The following is a 15,040-nucleotide window of genomic DNA, read 5'->3' on the forward strand; positions in this document are numbered from 1 at the left end:
TTTTTATACTTTAAGGATTCATAGGTAAGTGCCAACAAACAAAGAATCATTTCTGTGAAAATGGTCAGACTGAAGGAAAAGGAATAAAGAGCAATCAACGTCCAAAGAAAGACTTTGAAATACCTTCAGAAATGGAGAACTATAGTCCAAGACCACATATAAAAGATAAAGAAGTGAGGGGTTGACTCAAGACTTTTGCACAGTGCTGTATCTCTTTGATGGATATCTCCATGACAGTGTTGTAATAAAAATGAAGATCATTTACGCTTTAAAACAGCCCCACCATCAGGTCATCTCTACACACTGTATTCTTCAATATTTAAGTGAACAAATACTCAACTTTACCTTCAACATCAGCTTAACTTAGAACTGCTAGAAACAGTTACGACATGAAGTTGGTGCTCGCTAAAAATAACTAAATAAACACATGTTGTTACTGTGCCTCATATCTCTGTCCACTTTTTGCAACATCATCAGCTGAGAAGATTTTTGTGGTTATTTGTGTGCAATCTCGGTCTCTGTCCGAATATGTCTTCATGCATGCCCTCTGTATTTACTACATCAGTCAGCGGACGAAGCAGGGTGTGTCTCACCACTGCATGCTTGTTACATTAACAAACCAACTTTAAAATAAAATATGCCACAGATCCATTTTTGGCCATATTTTAATTCGATCTTTTTATTGTTGCTGTTTTGTTATTACACTGAGCGACTTGAAACTGAACTGCTGCTGCTGCTTAGTATCAGATGCTGTGTAAATGTAAAAGGAAGCTTGCTACTAATGATTTTTTTATTTGGGTATAACATGCAGCATTTGAAATGCACAGACAGACAGAGAGACACTATAAAACGTTCCAGATGGAGATATGCAAAGTCCATGAGTAGAAACCGATCTTCCCACCAGGGCCACTAGTCTGGCTTTCTGATTAGGCCCCATTTGTTTTCAGACTACACTGCTGATTAAAGCCGCTTGAATCTGAACTACTTCTGACATTTGAGGGAATCCTTCTGAGGTTTAAGGAAATAAGACCAGGACTCTGAAGGGGATGCAAGACCTGAGCCTACTTGTATTTCGTTGGTGTGTTTTCAGCTACTCCCAAATGATCCCCTAACAATTCTTTTACTGCCTAGATAATTATTCACTACAGTGGCAAAGCACCACACATTGGTTTAACAACTTTTGATTCCAGTAAAGCCCAGCCTGCAAGCTTTGCCAATAAACATACAAACTGTAATTAGGCTACTTAAAACCTCAAATTTGGACTTTTTAGTGCTCACACATGGTGGTCTTTAAATTCTTGATATCAGCTGTAATATACAAGCTGCTTTTAAAATGTTATTTTAAAAGTAAAAGGTACTTCACAACAAAAATGCAAGGATATCAGAACAAAGGTTACCAAAAAGCAAGTTTGAAAAGACGAGTTTGTCACATTTAGTTATCAGCTTTGTGCTCTTGCTGCACAGCCAGCGGCTGCTGAACACATGAGGTCAAGGACCTCAAGTTCACTGATGTGTGCCGCTGCTCGGAGCTCTTAAAGTTAAAAACATAATCCTGAAGTGGACTCTGAAGTTACTGGGGAGCCAGTGCAGCTGGGTCAGCAAGGGCGTGACCAACAAGTCTTGGAGCAGCATTCAGATAATTCTGCAGATGTTCCAGGGAAGTTTTGTAATGTGATGAAATTAAGTGAGGAAGATAAATTTCCAACGCCAAGCATGACATAAGAAATTCAACTTGGCAATATTTCTTAAGTGAAGAAAGCTAAAGTGAACCAGAGATTTAACGTTAACAACCAAAGTGATCAATCTTCCTGATAGAAGATATAGCAGAAGTGGCAAGAGGACCTAGAGCTTTCATTAACTTTGACACAAATCTGTTAGGCGCACAAACAAGGATTGTTGTCAGCCATTCAACTGTTAGTTGAGTCTAAGCAACTATGTTAGATCTGTAGCTTAGAAACATTTTGTAACTAAATAGAGATATATAACTGAATGTCATCAACATACCAGTGATAAGAAATGTCCTTGAAAATGTTCAAAGTGTACTGAAGAGGGTGCAGATATAACAAAAACAGTAAAGGCCCCAAAAGTGAACCTTGTGGCAGGTCAGGTCCAACATCAACAAACCTGAACAGTAGTATTTGCTGCCATACTTCTCCTACTTCTCAAACATTTCTTTAAAGTAAGAGATAAATTCTGATTAATTCTCAAACATTTTTACATGAAATATGTTTGATAATCGACAGGCTAAACTGAGGGAGAAAAGGCAGGCATGCTTTTTGCCAATGCTCGAAATTTATCAGCAGTAGACCAACCACTATGGTTCAGACTGAAAATCTAAAAGAACTAATAATGAACTACTGTAAAACTTTCTTAAGATTTTTTGATGATGTATTCTAAATAAAAATTAGGGTGACCTGACATCTCCTGTCGCCCCATTTTTACAACATCCTTGGCCTTAAAACATGAAGCTGTTTCATCTCTCCTCGGGTTTATAGACTATAGGGATTTTCTTCTTCTTCAGCAAAGTAATATTCACTGCTCTTTGTTTACATCCTAAAGGGAAAACCCAAGTCTGCCTTAATGCAATATCCTGAGCAGCTTCTGCGCACAAGAGGGGGGCCTGACTCCTGGAGAAATTTGATCCCGCATTCGGCCCTTTAAAGGAAAATGGGATGAGTCTGTTGAATGGAGCTGTGAGTGAGTTGCACTGAAGTCGCTGCGCTCCGAAGGAAAACGAAGGACGGCACCGGGACGGACCGACACAAGACATGAAAGCAAAGAAATGAATGAGAGAAGCGAGTGGAAGTCGACGCGGTGACGGAGACGTTATGAGCCGAGTTGCGACGAGTTGCCGGGGAAGGTGTCCGTGAGAGGAGAGACTCGACTGAGAGGTGGGCATAAACAACGAAGTCACAAGGTAAAGAAGCCTTACAGTGGTCCGTTTTAAAAGCACATGACATTAAGTGATCTATTTCATTTATATCTTCAGTCACTCGCGGAATTTTATGATCGTGCAAAATTAAATAAAGTCGCGTGCAGGAGGCTGCTGGGGACAAAAGACGCCTGTGTATTTTGAGAGGTTCCTGATGGCTCGGTTAACTTTTTTTTTTGTTTCTGCAGACCTACGCTTTACGGTTGATGCTGTGCTGCTGAGCTGTGCACACACCTGTTCCTTGTGGACCTTTTTTCGTATAATGTCTCGCCCTTGGGTTAGCTCTAAATGCGTATATTAAAACTGCGATGTCTGCATGTGAAGTAAGAAGGAAATAACATCTGTTGCATTGGGTTTGCATGACCTTAGAGTAAAGTGCGCAGCTTTTCTTTTTTTTAAAAATCCCATCATCTTTTTTAACATGTGGGGAAATCGTAAAGGCTCACATTGCTGCTCCAGATCAAACTGACTTCTCCGGCAGGGGCTATTGCTGTGATTTAACACATTCTCAGGCTGATATATAGACCCGAGATATATATATATATATATATGTATGTATATGTATGTGTATATGTATATATGTATATATATGTATATGTATGTATATATATATATATATATATATATATATATATATATATATATATATATATATATATATATATATATATATATATATATATCATATTCCGTTCCACACAGTGTGTTTAAGCGTGTCTCCTGCTATAACTCTTGGATTTTATGTCAAAAGCAAAGGCTTTCTATGCCCTGCAGCGATAACTGCAGAAGCCAGGACTTAAAAGTGTGTGCAAAGGACAGAAGAGTTGCAGAGGTAGATGTTTACACCTCAGTGCAGAGGAATGTCAGGGCCTGTATTTAAGCCCGAGACTGATAATGAGTGTGGTCAGTTTGCTGAGGCCTGTCATTAACCTGGGCTGGGAGAGAGCTGCAGGTTTTCTTGCTGGCAAAGGTTAGGAAGAGGAGGAGAGGATGTGGAGGAAAGAAGGGAGGAGGATGGAAAGTGAGAGGTGTTGGAGGAGAGGTGAGTAAGACAAGACAGATAAGATAACTGGGGAGGATAAAGGTGAGGTGTAGTTGAGATTTTAAAAATAGCCTAAAAACATCCACAAGGCTCTGCAGTGGTTTAAATGTGTAATTTTAGAATTGTAAAGTTACCCTTTGAGTATAACTATAAAAACAACAGCAAATGATGTTGTTTTTCTATGTTTCTATCATGAATCGGGTCAAAGGTTAATAAACAGTGAGGCACTGATTCTTAAAAAAAATATAAAGTGTGAGGCCTACCTGACCAGATGGGAGTCAACAGTGGTCCCCCTTTGTTAAACACATGAGGCCACCGAGGAGACGATAAGGCAATATTTAAAACACCCACACTTGACTCCTCGTGCTCTCGGATAGGTTTTCTGTGTCAGCTCTCATGCACAGAGGGATCTGCCACGCTGACACAAATCTGCTGTGACTGACCCAGATTTACGCACACGCTGCTGTGCTGTCTCATGGGAGTCTTTTTCAAAGTGGGGGGACATGCCAAAACGCAGGGAAGCCAAGTTGGACCTCTGTGGAGACAACAACATCGGGGATTTGAAATGTCTGGTGGGGATGATATGACTGAACCACCTAATCACTTACATCACCACAGCTGCATGCTCAGCAGTGTGTCAGTGGTGTGCACGCACATGTGTCTGTTTCCAATCTAGTCCTCTGTGTATCTCCATCTGCGCCTGCCTGTGCTCTGGTAAGCAAGCGCTGAAGAGTTACGACTGACCGCGGAGTGTGTGTTTGAATACGTGGTGATTAAAGAGGTTCATGTCAACGAAAGGACCGACTTGAGACTCCTTTTTTTTTTTTTTTGTGCGCAGAATGGCAAAGGTGCATTCACACGCTGTCCACACAAATTCCTTTATTTCAATCTGTGATTATGAATAAAACCTCTCCTTACTGAATACCAAATCTCACTCAGTTTGAGGAATACTGCAGTATAACTGTCAGTGGGAAGCGGTCGTCTCCTATGGCAGGCGTAGAAACTATCCTGCTGGGATCGTTGCGGTGGCGTTTCCATCCAGACGTCTTTCCCAGTGTTTGCTCTGGCTGTGGCTGTGTGCAAGTTCTTGCAGCTAGATGGAAGTAGAGAAGCTCCCAGGGCCTTCACATCTATCTGCTGCCAGGAGAGCACTCGCCGTTCTGCGCTACATCCCTCGCATGCATCTCCCCACACAGTCCGCTCTGGGTGGCCCAAGTGTTACCAAACATGGATCTACCGTGCAGATCCTGGAAAGCTTGTTTTTGTTGTCTTGACTTTCTTTCTTTCTACCCCTACCACCTGAATGTTTCCAGCACAAGAGACGATACTTGAGTAGAGAATAGTATTTATCAGATCATATTTAACACTAGACTCAGTGGAAAATTGCCTTCTGCATTGCTGTAAACCATCCCATGATTGAGGGCTATACTTGAAAAGGATAAAATGACTCCAGTTTAATTCACGTTGGGCTGTATTGCTCCCACACACCTTGAGAATAAACTAATTCTTGACAAGCTGGTGTTGTGGGGTTGATTTTTATCTGCATGCACTCTGAGGAAGTGAGCAGAAAACATTTCTGTAATCTTTATTTGCCTTCCCTCCTCACCTTGAGCAAGTTTAACTTTACACTTGCTGATTATTCAACTGGGATCCTGGCACAGGTTGCCCTTAGCTTTAACAACCTTTAATGTCTCCAACAAGCAAAGAGCACTAAAGGAATTGGTTCAGGGAGAATTAGCATAGCAGTGCTGAGAGTGTTTAACAAGCAAATGGCTTGTTTACACCCAGCTGTTTTAGCTCCTGGAGGAGCATCTGGCGTTGTCTTTCCCTGTTCTGCACAGTATGACCCAGAAGGGCTTATTCAAGCCAAGGGATCCAACCTCTTACCCACAATGGCGTCTGGCTTTGCATGACCCTCATACCCTCCAGTTTGCCCCAGAGAGAGACAGAGACACAGGGGAACTCTTGGTAGATGGACCTTGACTGTCCAGGCTGGGCACAGCGGTTGGCTGGTAAAACCTCCACTCGCATGACTTCTGTAATTTGTTTTCTAGGCCTGTATTTACGAGCATGCTAATTGTAGGGAGCGCCATGTTGCAGTTATAGTTGCCGGACTTTGAACGTCTGCTGTTCTGCTGATGGTGTCTGGCTGCACTTTGAGACTGGATGTCTTTCTGTCTGAAAACTCAGCTTTTATAACTTCCTTGAGCTTCATTTGTTTTCATTTTGATGTGCAAATGTTCACACAAACCTGCACATTAGGCACACAACCTCAAAGCTGATCATTAGAACTACTTTTATTTCGGGATGTTCACACAGCAGGCCTTTAACCTTTTTAAATGAGTATCTTGTCGAGGGAAAAAAAGCCACCAGTCAATCGTCCTCAGGTAAAAACAACTTAAGCGCCCCAGTTTCCCACATTCAGAGCTCGGTCCATTCACTGTCACACATTCTTTCCTCCTTTCTTTGCTGCAGCAAGCTGGTGCCCCCTCCTTTTTAGCTGTGATGGGACTGTCATGCAGAAAGACACTATTGTGCTGCACAGGATCCCGTTTTGCTCCTTCCTTGTAATTAAGAAGGGATTGCATAGGGGGGAGGGCAGGGGATTGGGTTAGTAGGTAATTTGGCTAAAAAGCAGAGCACTGACCTGCTTTGTGGCTGGCAGACCTGAGAGCCAGTACACATGAACCGGCTCCCCCACTGACAAAAAGTCTCCCTGCTGAGGTTTTGTTCAGTGTGTGTGGGCATGTGCAGAGACTAAGAAAGAATAAGATAAGATAAGATAAGATAAGATAACCTTTATTAGTCCCACACGTGGGAAATTTGTTTTGTCACAGCAGGAAGTGGACAGTGCAAAAGTTATGAGGCAAAAATTAGAATACAATAAGAATAAATACAGTACACAACTGTACAGAATAGAATAAAATAAAATACTATATACAGTAGAATAAAATAAAATAAATATACAATAAGATAAAAATAGAATACAAATACTATATACAACTGAGTAAAAATACAACGATGACAGAAAGGATTATTGCACTTAGTATTATTGCATATGTATGGATGTGTGTGCTTGATCAGTTAAAGTCTTTATTATGGAGTCTGACAGCAGTGGGGAGGAAAGACCTGCGAAATCTCTCCGTCCCACACCGTGGGTGCCGCAGTCTCCCACTGAAGGAGCTGCTCAGTGCTGTCACAGTCTGCTGCATGGGGTGGGAGACGTTGTCCAACAGGGATGACAGCTTAGCCGCCGTTCTCCTGTCACTCACCACCTCCACTGGGTCCAGAGGGCATCCTAGAACAGATCTGGCCCTTCGGATCACCCTGTTCAGTCTCTTCCTGTCCCCAGCAGAGATGCTGCCGCCCCAGCAGACCACGCCATAAAAGATAGCAGAAGCCACAACAGAGTCATAGAATTTCTTCAGGAGTGGGCCCTCCACTCCAATAGGAAAGGCAAATAAAAAAATAATCCTGTGGTGATCTCTCTACAATGTTTATTTATGTGCCTAACACTTGTGTTTGCATGTAGGTTTCTTTTTATGTGTCACAAAGCAACACAGAAAGTAAGAGGAAGCTTTCATTAAACTTGTGTCATTGTGGATTCATCGTTAGTATTTTCCTTACTCACGTTTCGTCAGTGAATCATGGGAAGTGTGGTCAGCAAAGGTTTTGTGCTGTAAATGAAAACAGAAGCTGAGCCTCGTAGGGAAATGCCTTTCCAGGATGATTTTTTTTTTTTTTTTAACCTCCTGCTCAGGGATGTCATTTTCAGTCTTTGATCAAATTTGCAAATTTTCAAGTTTGTGCAGCCCATTCATAACTATTAAAGTCAAACCATGCAGGCCCAAAGTTTACAAGCAGATTTGTGTTTTCTGTATTTCAGTCCAGAGGAAGAGCCCTGAATTCTCGCCATGGCTGACGTGTTGGAGAGCAGCGGGGCAGGAGCCGCTGGAGCGGCCAGTGTGGATTGGCAGAAACGCTGTATCGCTCTTGAAATGCAGCTGCTGAGGTTCCGGCTCCAGGCAGGGAAAATCCGAGAGCTGCTGGCAGAGAAGGTGAGAGTGAAAAGCATCATGGGTAGTAGTTACACATAGAAACTCTGCCCAAAATCCCCAAATCATTCTCTTATTCACTCATTTACTACTCCCTCTTTAAAAGACACTAGAACTGTATTGACATTTGGGACGTTTAACAGTTATTGGCACAATTTTCCAACTCTTACAGGTTCAGAGTTATACTACAGTAACATAGAAATATGGTAATGTTGCTTTAGAACTTAGTGCAAATGCTAATTTGTTCATTTCATTTTGTTAAAAGTGTAATTGAGAGCTTAATTAGTACTCCATGGTGTATTGGTTAAGACATTTCGATTGCATGTGAATGGTTTTGGGACTGGGAAGAGATGCAAAACCCCTGGAAGAGTGGCGTCAGGAAGTGTGTCTACAATGAGGTGACTATGCAAATAATGGAGCAGCCAAAAGAAGTTTAAGTGGCTCCATGGTGTAGCGGTTAACACGAGACTGATTTAGAGTTCAGACGTGATTCTCTGTAGAGTCTAAAATGTGACCTACATAAATGGCTACATTGTTGCCAGCGTTCATGGTTGTGCATGGAGCATTATCAAAACATATTTGACCCTCATATCCATTCCGAAAGTTTTTTGCAATCTCCTTGATTTTGATCACATCTATGAGTCCTTCCATTGGGGTGGTTATGCTGTTGCTGATAAATTAAAAAAATGATGGCAAACAAGTAGGCTAGAAATGCATACAAGGAGTTGACAGTACTGAACAGGCCAATAGTTCTAGACGGCATTATACTCTAAGTTTTTAGAGGAGTGTGCAGTTACTTATCACCAAGTGTAAATTCCTTAATACACAAGAATGATTCCCATTTCAACACCAGTCAAGCTCTTATGGGGCCTTTATAATCTGATCCTTATTCAGTCAAAGTGACACAGTTATAGCTGTCATGTAGTGGAGCTCAAATCCTGTCTTATTGGTTTTTGTACAAGGTTAAAGATGTGTGCGGCTGTGGCTCAGGTGGTAGAGTTGGAGGTTGGTAGATAGATGCCTGACTGTGCTACCAAGAAATCTGTCAAACAAAAACGTGGTAAATTTATCATAAAATATTGGTTTACAAGCCTCAGAACCATTTTTTTTTGGTAAGGACTGAGTTTTAAAGCCTGAGTTTTAAAGTTTGAGCCTAATATAGCAGTGATGTGGCACGAATAGTTTAGTATGAACTGCTTTTGGCTTTTTGAACCATAATATTATGGAAATTTGATTTAAACTTATCATGCTACTTTGATCTGCAAAATTAGACATGCCGCTAGATGTTCTGAACAAACGCTCAGATCACATTGCTTCATCACCTTCTTCTTCTTGTGATCTGGCAGTGTGTTTAAAGTGTTTTGTGCATGAGGAAACTATTAAAGCACGTGACTCAGTTAGAAATACAGGTTTGGATGACTGTATGTTTATGAGTGCGAGGGAAGACAGATGAGCTTATCCAGCTTATTTGGTAAACACTCGGTCCACTCATTGTGTGTCATCAGAGGTTGGCTGTAGTTTAAGCCAAAAGGAATATTTACCGTTTAACTCACTTCTGGTGCTTACCCTCAAGCTGGGGAAATAACCGCCAATCGCTGGCCAAATGCTTGTAAAACTGTGGCTGTTGTAAAGCCTGTCTACCAGACACTTTGGAAAGTAATCAGCTGTCATCAGGAGATTCAGCTTTCTGCTTAAGATTTGTTGGTAAAACTGGAAATGTTTGGATTAGAGGAAAGCATGAGTTTAGCAGCAGAAATCAATTTTTGTGTTGATCTGATTTACATATGGACGGGTTTTGAGTTCGGAATAGCTTTCAGGTACTTTTATTTGCCACAGTGTTCACTTGCTTTATCATTTGCACTTCCAGATTTGTGGAGTGGTTCGGTCAGTCAGTCAGCAGTACGTTTACAGTCCAGACATAACCCTGTAATTGTTGTGGATGGCTGCACCAATAAGCTTATAAAGAGATAAAATTAATATTGAGCGCAACCGAGTTCATCTTGTATGTTACTGTTAAATTGCAAATGAACTACAGTAATCTAACTTAAACACAATATTGTTACTGATGTTATTGTTTATATTGCTTAGCTCTTTATAAAGCAACCTCTTAATTTCTTTCCCTATGGTATCAAGGATTTTCCTGGGTATTGGTATCAAGTACTGTGCACGTTATGTGAAAGTTGTCCACCATATCGGATGTAATACAACCACAGGCTGCTACGGAAAGATTTGTGTTCCCCGACCTATTGACACTACTTCCTGGATGTTGCTGGCTTTTGTCGGATGAAACCATAAAGAAGACGCTGAACCAAAAACCTCTGAGTGATTGCTTTGGTTGATACAGACTGCCATGGTTTAATTTCACATCGTATTCACCGCATTGCAAATACTCACTACCTAGTAACTCAGTGATATTAAAACATGAAAAAGTGTGAAAAAGTTTCTGAAGAGACAGTTGCCAGGAGGTCACTGATTGGTCTGCAGGCTGGGGCTTTAGGAATCATTTTCCTTGTGATTGCTGAAGGAACTACTCATAGCTACTCAAAATCAGTCAGAATATTAATTTTTCCCTCACGACTAGTGTTTGCCACATGGTTAGCAGATTAGACTCTAGGCCTGGGTGTCTGTGATTTTATTTACTTGACCCTACATTGTCAGTATGATTGCCCACAAGTTAATGTCACATGGTTAGTGGTCACATGTCTGCAAAACATCAATACTGGACATGCTAGGGAAAAATCTGTATTCCTTGATTGGTTGGCAACGGTTCACAGTAGTGGTGTGTGATACTGCATATTTTGGTATCGATCCGATACCAAGTAAATACAGGCCAGTATCGCCGATACCGATACTTTTCAATAAATAAGGTGGATGCATGCAAACCAGTAAACAAATGAAAACAAACAAGTACTGTTGAGAAACTATAATACAAAAATTACAATTAAAATTCTCAACAACAACAAACAACAACTGGTGAAAATATAAATATTATGTAAACAACTTAACCCCTCCCCCAAAGCGTCTAAGACTATGTCCACACTAGCCCGGATAGATTTGAAAACGGCGTTTCCGTCTGAAAACACTCCACATCCACACTAGCGTTTTCAGTCGTTTTCACAGAGTTGTGCGTCTACACTGAAACGGACGAAAATGCTTACATTCTAGTACTGCGCATGCGTGAAACGCAAGAAGATTCTACCTGCCTCATTTCTGTCTGCCGTTTATTTACTTTCCGGCTCTTTGAAACGTCGCGGCAAAAGGTCGAGGAAAAGCACCGAGTTTTTTAAATGGACTAACAATGAGGTGGAGTTGTTGCTGCAAGTAACACAAAAAGTACAAAGTTACCAAAGCGAGTGAGAATTAAATAATTTGAAGAAAAGCTATCTGGAGCATGTACAGACTGATATTAATCTTTAATAGGGCTGTCTGAGAGCAAACAAAACAACTGCTGTATAATGCCCTGTGCTATCTTTGTGTAATTGGTCACATGACTGCATCACATGACTAAAATGCATCATCGTTTTTGAAAGTCTGCGTTTTTGAGTGTCCACACTGCGACGGGACAGCTCAGTTTTGAACTGTATGCTTTTTCAAGAGCGCGTTTTTACTCGGGGAAAACGCCGTCTCGGTGTGGACGGGAGGCCGAAACAGAGAGAAAATGATGCGTTTTCAAATGAAAACGCATTAGTGTGGACGTAGCCTTAGTCACGTCACGTGACAGCGCAACAGCTAAACACAAGAGGGGGTAGGGGGAGCAAAGTGTGCCTGTTCTGTGCTGACATAGCAGCAGTGAGTCCGGCGACCAGGCTTCTTTGTCTTTCCTGAAACCACAGCATTGCAAACAAGAGCGGAACTTAAAGTAAAGAATCGATCTCACCAGGCTAGTATCGATCCAATACCGATGCCGACTTGGTATTGATATAATCAATATTTGGATCGATCCACCCACCACTAGTTCAGGTAGTTACTGGCTCTTGCTGGGTGAAATCAGACAAAAGGTGTTGTACCAAAAATAGCAGAGATTACCGATAGAAAAGTTCAAGAACTCGCATGAGTTTCACTGTCATCGACAGAAGTTGCCTCATCGACTCGTATACCGTCTCCTTTCATAAAGTTTACAATCTACTCCAGAGTAAATAACAGTGGACACCAGCTGAGGTAAACTGCAGACTGACAGCGCCCACTTGTCACAGATAAACAGCAGCCAGAGTTTTCTGTCCTACTGTTAGGATTATGCACTTGAGTTAGGAGGGGTAAGAAAACAGAATTAAGTTGACTGTAACCTCCAATCTCCGACATCTAGCAGAGATATTACACACTGTACCTTTAAGGTCAGACATAATTTGTGCTTGGAGCCTGCAAGGGTGAAATCAGTTCAATGTCAGATGCATGCAGCTGCGCCATGTAATGACTAGAAAAGCTCAGGCCTGGAGTGCATGTGTGAGGGAGCTATACTGTATATTCTCACTGTTTGTTTCTCATTTCTAAAACACGAGAGTTCAAACTTTTTATTTTTTTGAAAAGTGACTAATTACTCTCTTTCTCATTTTCTGTCCAATAAAAACCACACATTCATTGTTAAATGTTCTTTTTGGCAATGCTGCTAAAACATTCGTTTTTCTGTGAAAAGGTTAATCAATCTCTCACTTACTCCTTCGCTCGCTCTGTTATAAACATATACACACACTGTAAACTCTGACAAACACAAACACACAGTGCGGAGCTGGGTTTAAGTGGAGTCCCGTGCTGCTGAGTGTGTTTTTTCTGAGCTTTCTTGAGGGGGGAGGGTGCTGAGTGACTACCATTCCGTCATGTTATTGCTGTTTGGAAAGACTGCTTCACGCTCTTCATCTCCTCTCTTGCCAAGTTAGGAGTGTTTTACACATTGACCCACTTTGGTATGGAAAAACATGAAAAAAAAAAAATTGACGCGGTTGCCTGTGACATGGCATTTATCTCGAGAGGCTGACGGAGAGTGAAGGAGAAAAGAAAGAGGGAAGGAGATGCCCCATTTGCTATGCGAGGAGTGTAACAGGAAGATTACTGCATTCAGGAATTTGTTTGAGTTTTAACTGTAGACTGGGAAAGTGTAACCTATGGTGGTTGGCAGTTAGCCTAAAAAAAAGAAACTTCTCCATAAGAATTGAAGAGTTTCTAAAATAGCAAATGCAGCTTTTGGAGCCACCAAAAAGCCAAAGTTAATAATTTGAAGGGAGGGCATACATGTTAACAAATGAACGGTAATCTAAAGGAAACAAAACTAGCAAACTTCATTTAAACACACTGACTGAAGTGATCAAAGCAATAAAATCCTCCCTAGAAATGACTAAAATAATACATTTAGTTACAACTGACCTGCCATTCACAGCATTTTTAACAAATACATTTTTTTTTTAACTCTGTACAGAAAAGAAAACTTTAGAAGTCAGAGGGACCCTTCACAAGAGGTGACTTTTAGATGAAAAGTTCAATCAGAAACCTCAATGGGAGTTGGTGGATTTGGAGCTTTGAGGAGGTGAAACTCTAAACTTTCTGGATTTACATCTAATTAGGCAGTCCTGGCTATACCTCATTCAGAGGAATTTTTAAATTGGGTGGCCTTCCCACTTCTAGGTTTCCTTTCATTACTTGGCTAATTGGATGCTGGACAAATTGAATTAATCTCTCCCATAAGCCTTACATGGCCCCAGGAGTAAAATGCTGTTATCTGACTTAGACAAGTGTTCTCAGTCAGCAAGGAGGGCTGCAGAGAGGTCACCAAGTACACACTGGTGTGCATAAACATTTATTTTCATGAGGAGACTTGTTTGGATCAGCCGCCTTTTTAATAGTTTAACTGTAAAAGTCTGGACTTGATATAAAGACTGTTTAACTTCTTTGTAGCCTATGAAACCTTCTGACATTTTATCGTCTGTCTTGCTGATAAAAATTACCTCTTTTCCCCATGTCCATGCATGTTTCATTGTAAAAAGTTAATTTAAACATAAGGAAATGCATAATGGCAACCGGTGCCTAATGCTCACCTCACGTATTTATGCGTGTATTATTATCATTTCTCAGTATTTTATTTCTTTAACTTGTTTTGAGGGGAAAAAAGCGGTTTTAATATTTAATAACTGAGTGGGAGAGTTTAGCTGTCAACTGTGCAAAGTTGATGTTTAACATTGGGAGGCAGGTGAAACGCCTCAGTAGGCAAATCTTTTACTGTGAAACCCGTTTTTAGACGGTTTATCTTTTACAGTTTTCTCTGTAATGTAATGTAGTGGCCCTTGTGATCAGTGTTAACCATGAGTATTATAAAAGAAAAGAAAATTAATTGTAACTATGACATTTTGGGATCCTTAAAGAATACAGTCATGTAAAAAACATTTTCACAGTTATCCAGTCCTGTGAAAAATGAAATGCATCCTTATTCCGTACATCTCCAAGACCACGGAGATCTTTGGTCATAATGTGCAGCACCATAAACACAGCATATCAGCACAGACATCTCATACTAACTGTCAAGCACGGTGGTGGAGGGGTGATGTTTTGGGTTTGTTTTGCCACCACAGAACCTCTTGCAGTTATTGAGCCCAATAGATCTATCTTACTGACATGAGTGCAAATGTTTTAAAGCAACAGAATGAAAATGATTTTGGTAGAGGCAAGTCTGGGTTGGGAATGGAGGAGAATCTCCGATTTAGATAATCAAGCCAGCTGGCTTGAAATACAATCTGTGGGCTCAGATTTCTGTCACTTGGTTTTGGCAGCAAAAGCAAACAGATCTTTAGTTGTGACATATCTGTTAGCTGCCTGGGAAATGGATGATCTGCTGTCTCTTGCCTGCTTTCATTTTATCTCCACCACTCTGTTATCAGTCCCGCATGAATTCCCATGAGGGAAAGACACAGTCAATATAAACCTAAAACAAAATTACCTACAAGGTTTTGCCTGCGAGTGTGTGAGAGACACACACTGAAGGATGAATCTGGTAACATTATTATCAGCATATCCTTTAAAAAGAGTTAA

At 41.0% G+C, this 15,040-nt stretch overlaps 1 protein-coding gene across 2 annotated transcripts in view; it reads left to right on the top strand.

The window, feature by feature from the left end:
* The first annotated feature begins 2,653 nt into the window (after positions 1-2,653).
* The window catches only part of plekhh1 (pleckstrin homology domain containing, family H (with MyTH4 domain) member 1), a 33,428-nt gene continuing 21,041 nt past the window's right edge, over positions 2,654-15,040 (top strand). The window contains exons 1-2 of one of the 2 annotated variants that reach the window (XM_085257116.1): positions 2,654-2,917; positions 7,861-8,032. In XM_085257116.1, the coding sequence (XP_085113242.1) occupies positions 7,889-8,032 (144 nt within the window). In that variant the 5' untranslated portion in view covers positions 2,654-2,917; positions 7,861-7,888. The remainder of the gene's footprint in view (positions 2,918-7,860; positions 8,033-15,040) is intronic. The other variant, XM_085257117.1, reaches the window with a different exon arrangement.

This window comes from Mchenga conophoros, linkage group LG19, assembly GCF_057382185.1.
Source record: "Mchenga conophoros isolate Kocher_MC1m ecotype Shallow Benthic linkage group LG19, M_conophoros_male_GT1.1, whole genome shotgun sequence".
NCBI classification, from domain to species: Eukaryota; Metazoa; Chordata; class Actinopteri; order Cichliformes; family Cichlidae; genus Mchenga; species Mchenga conophoros.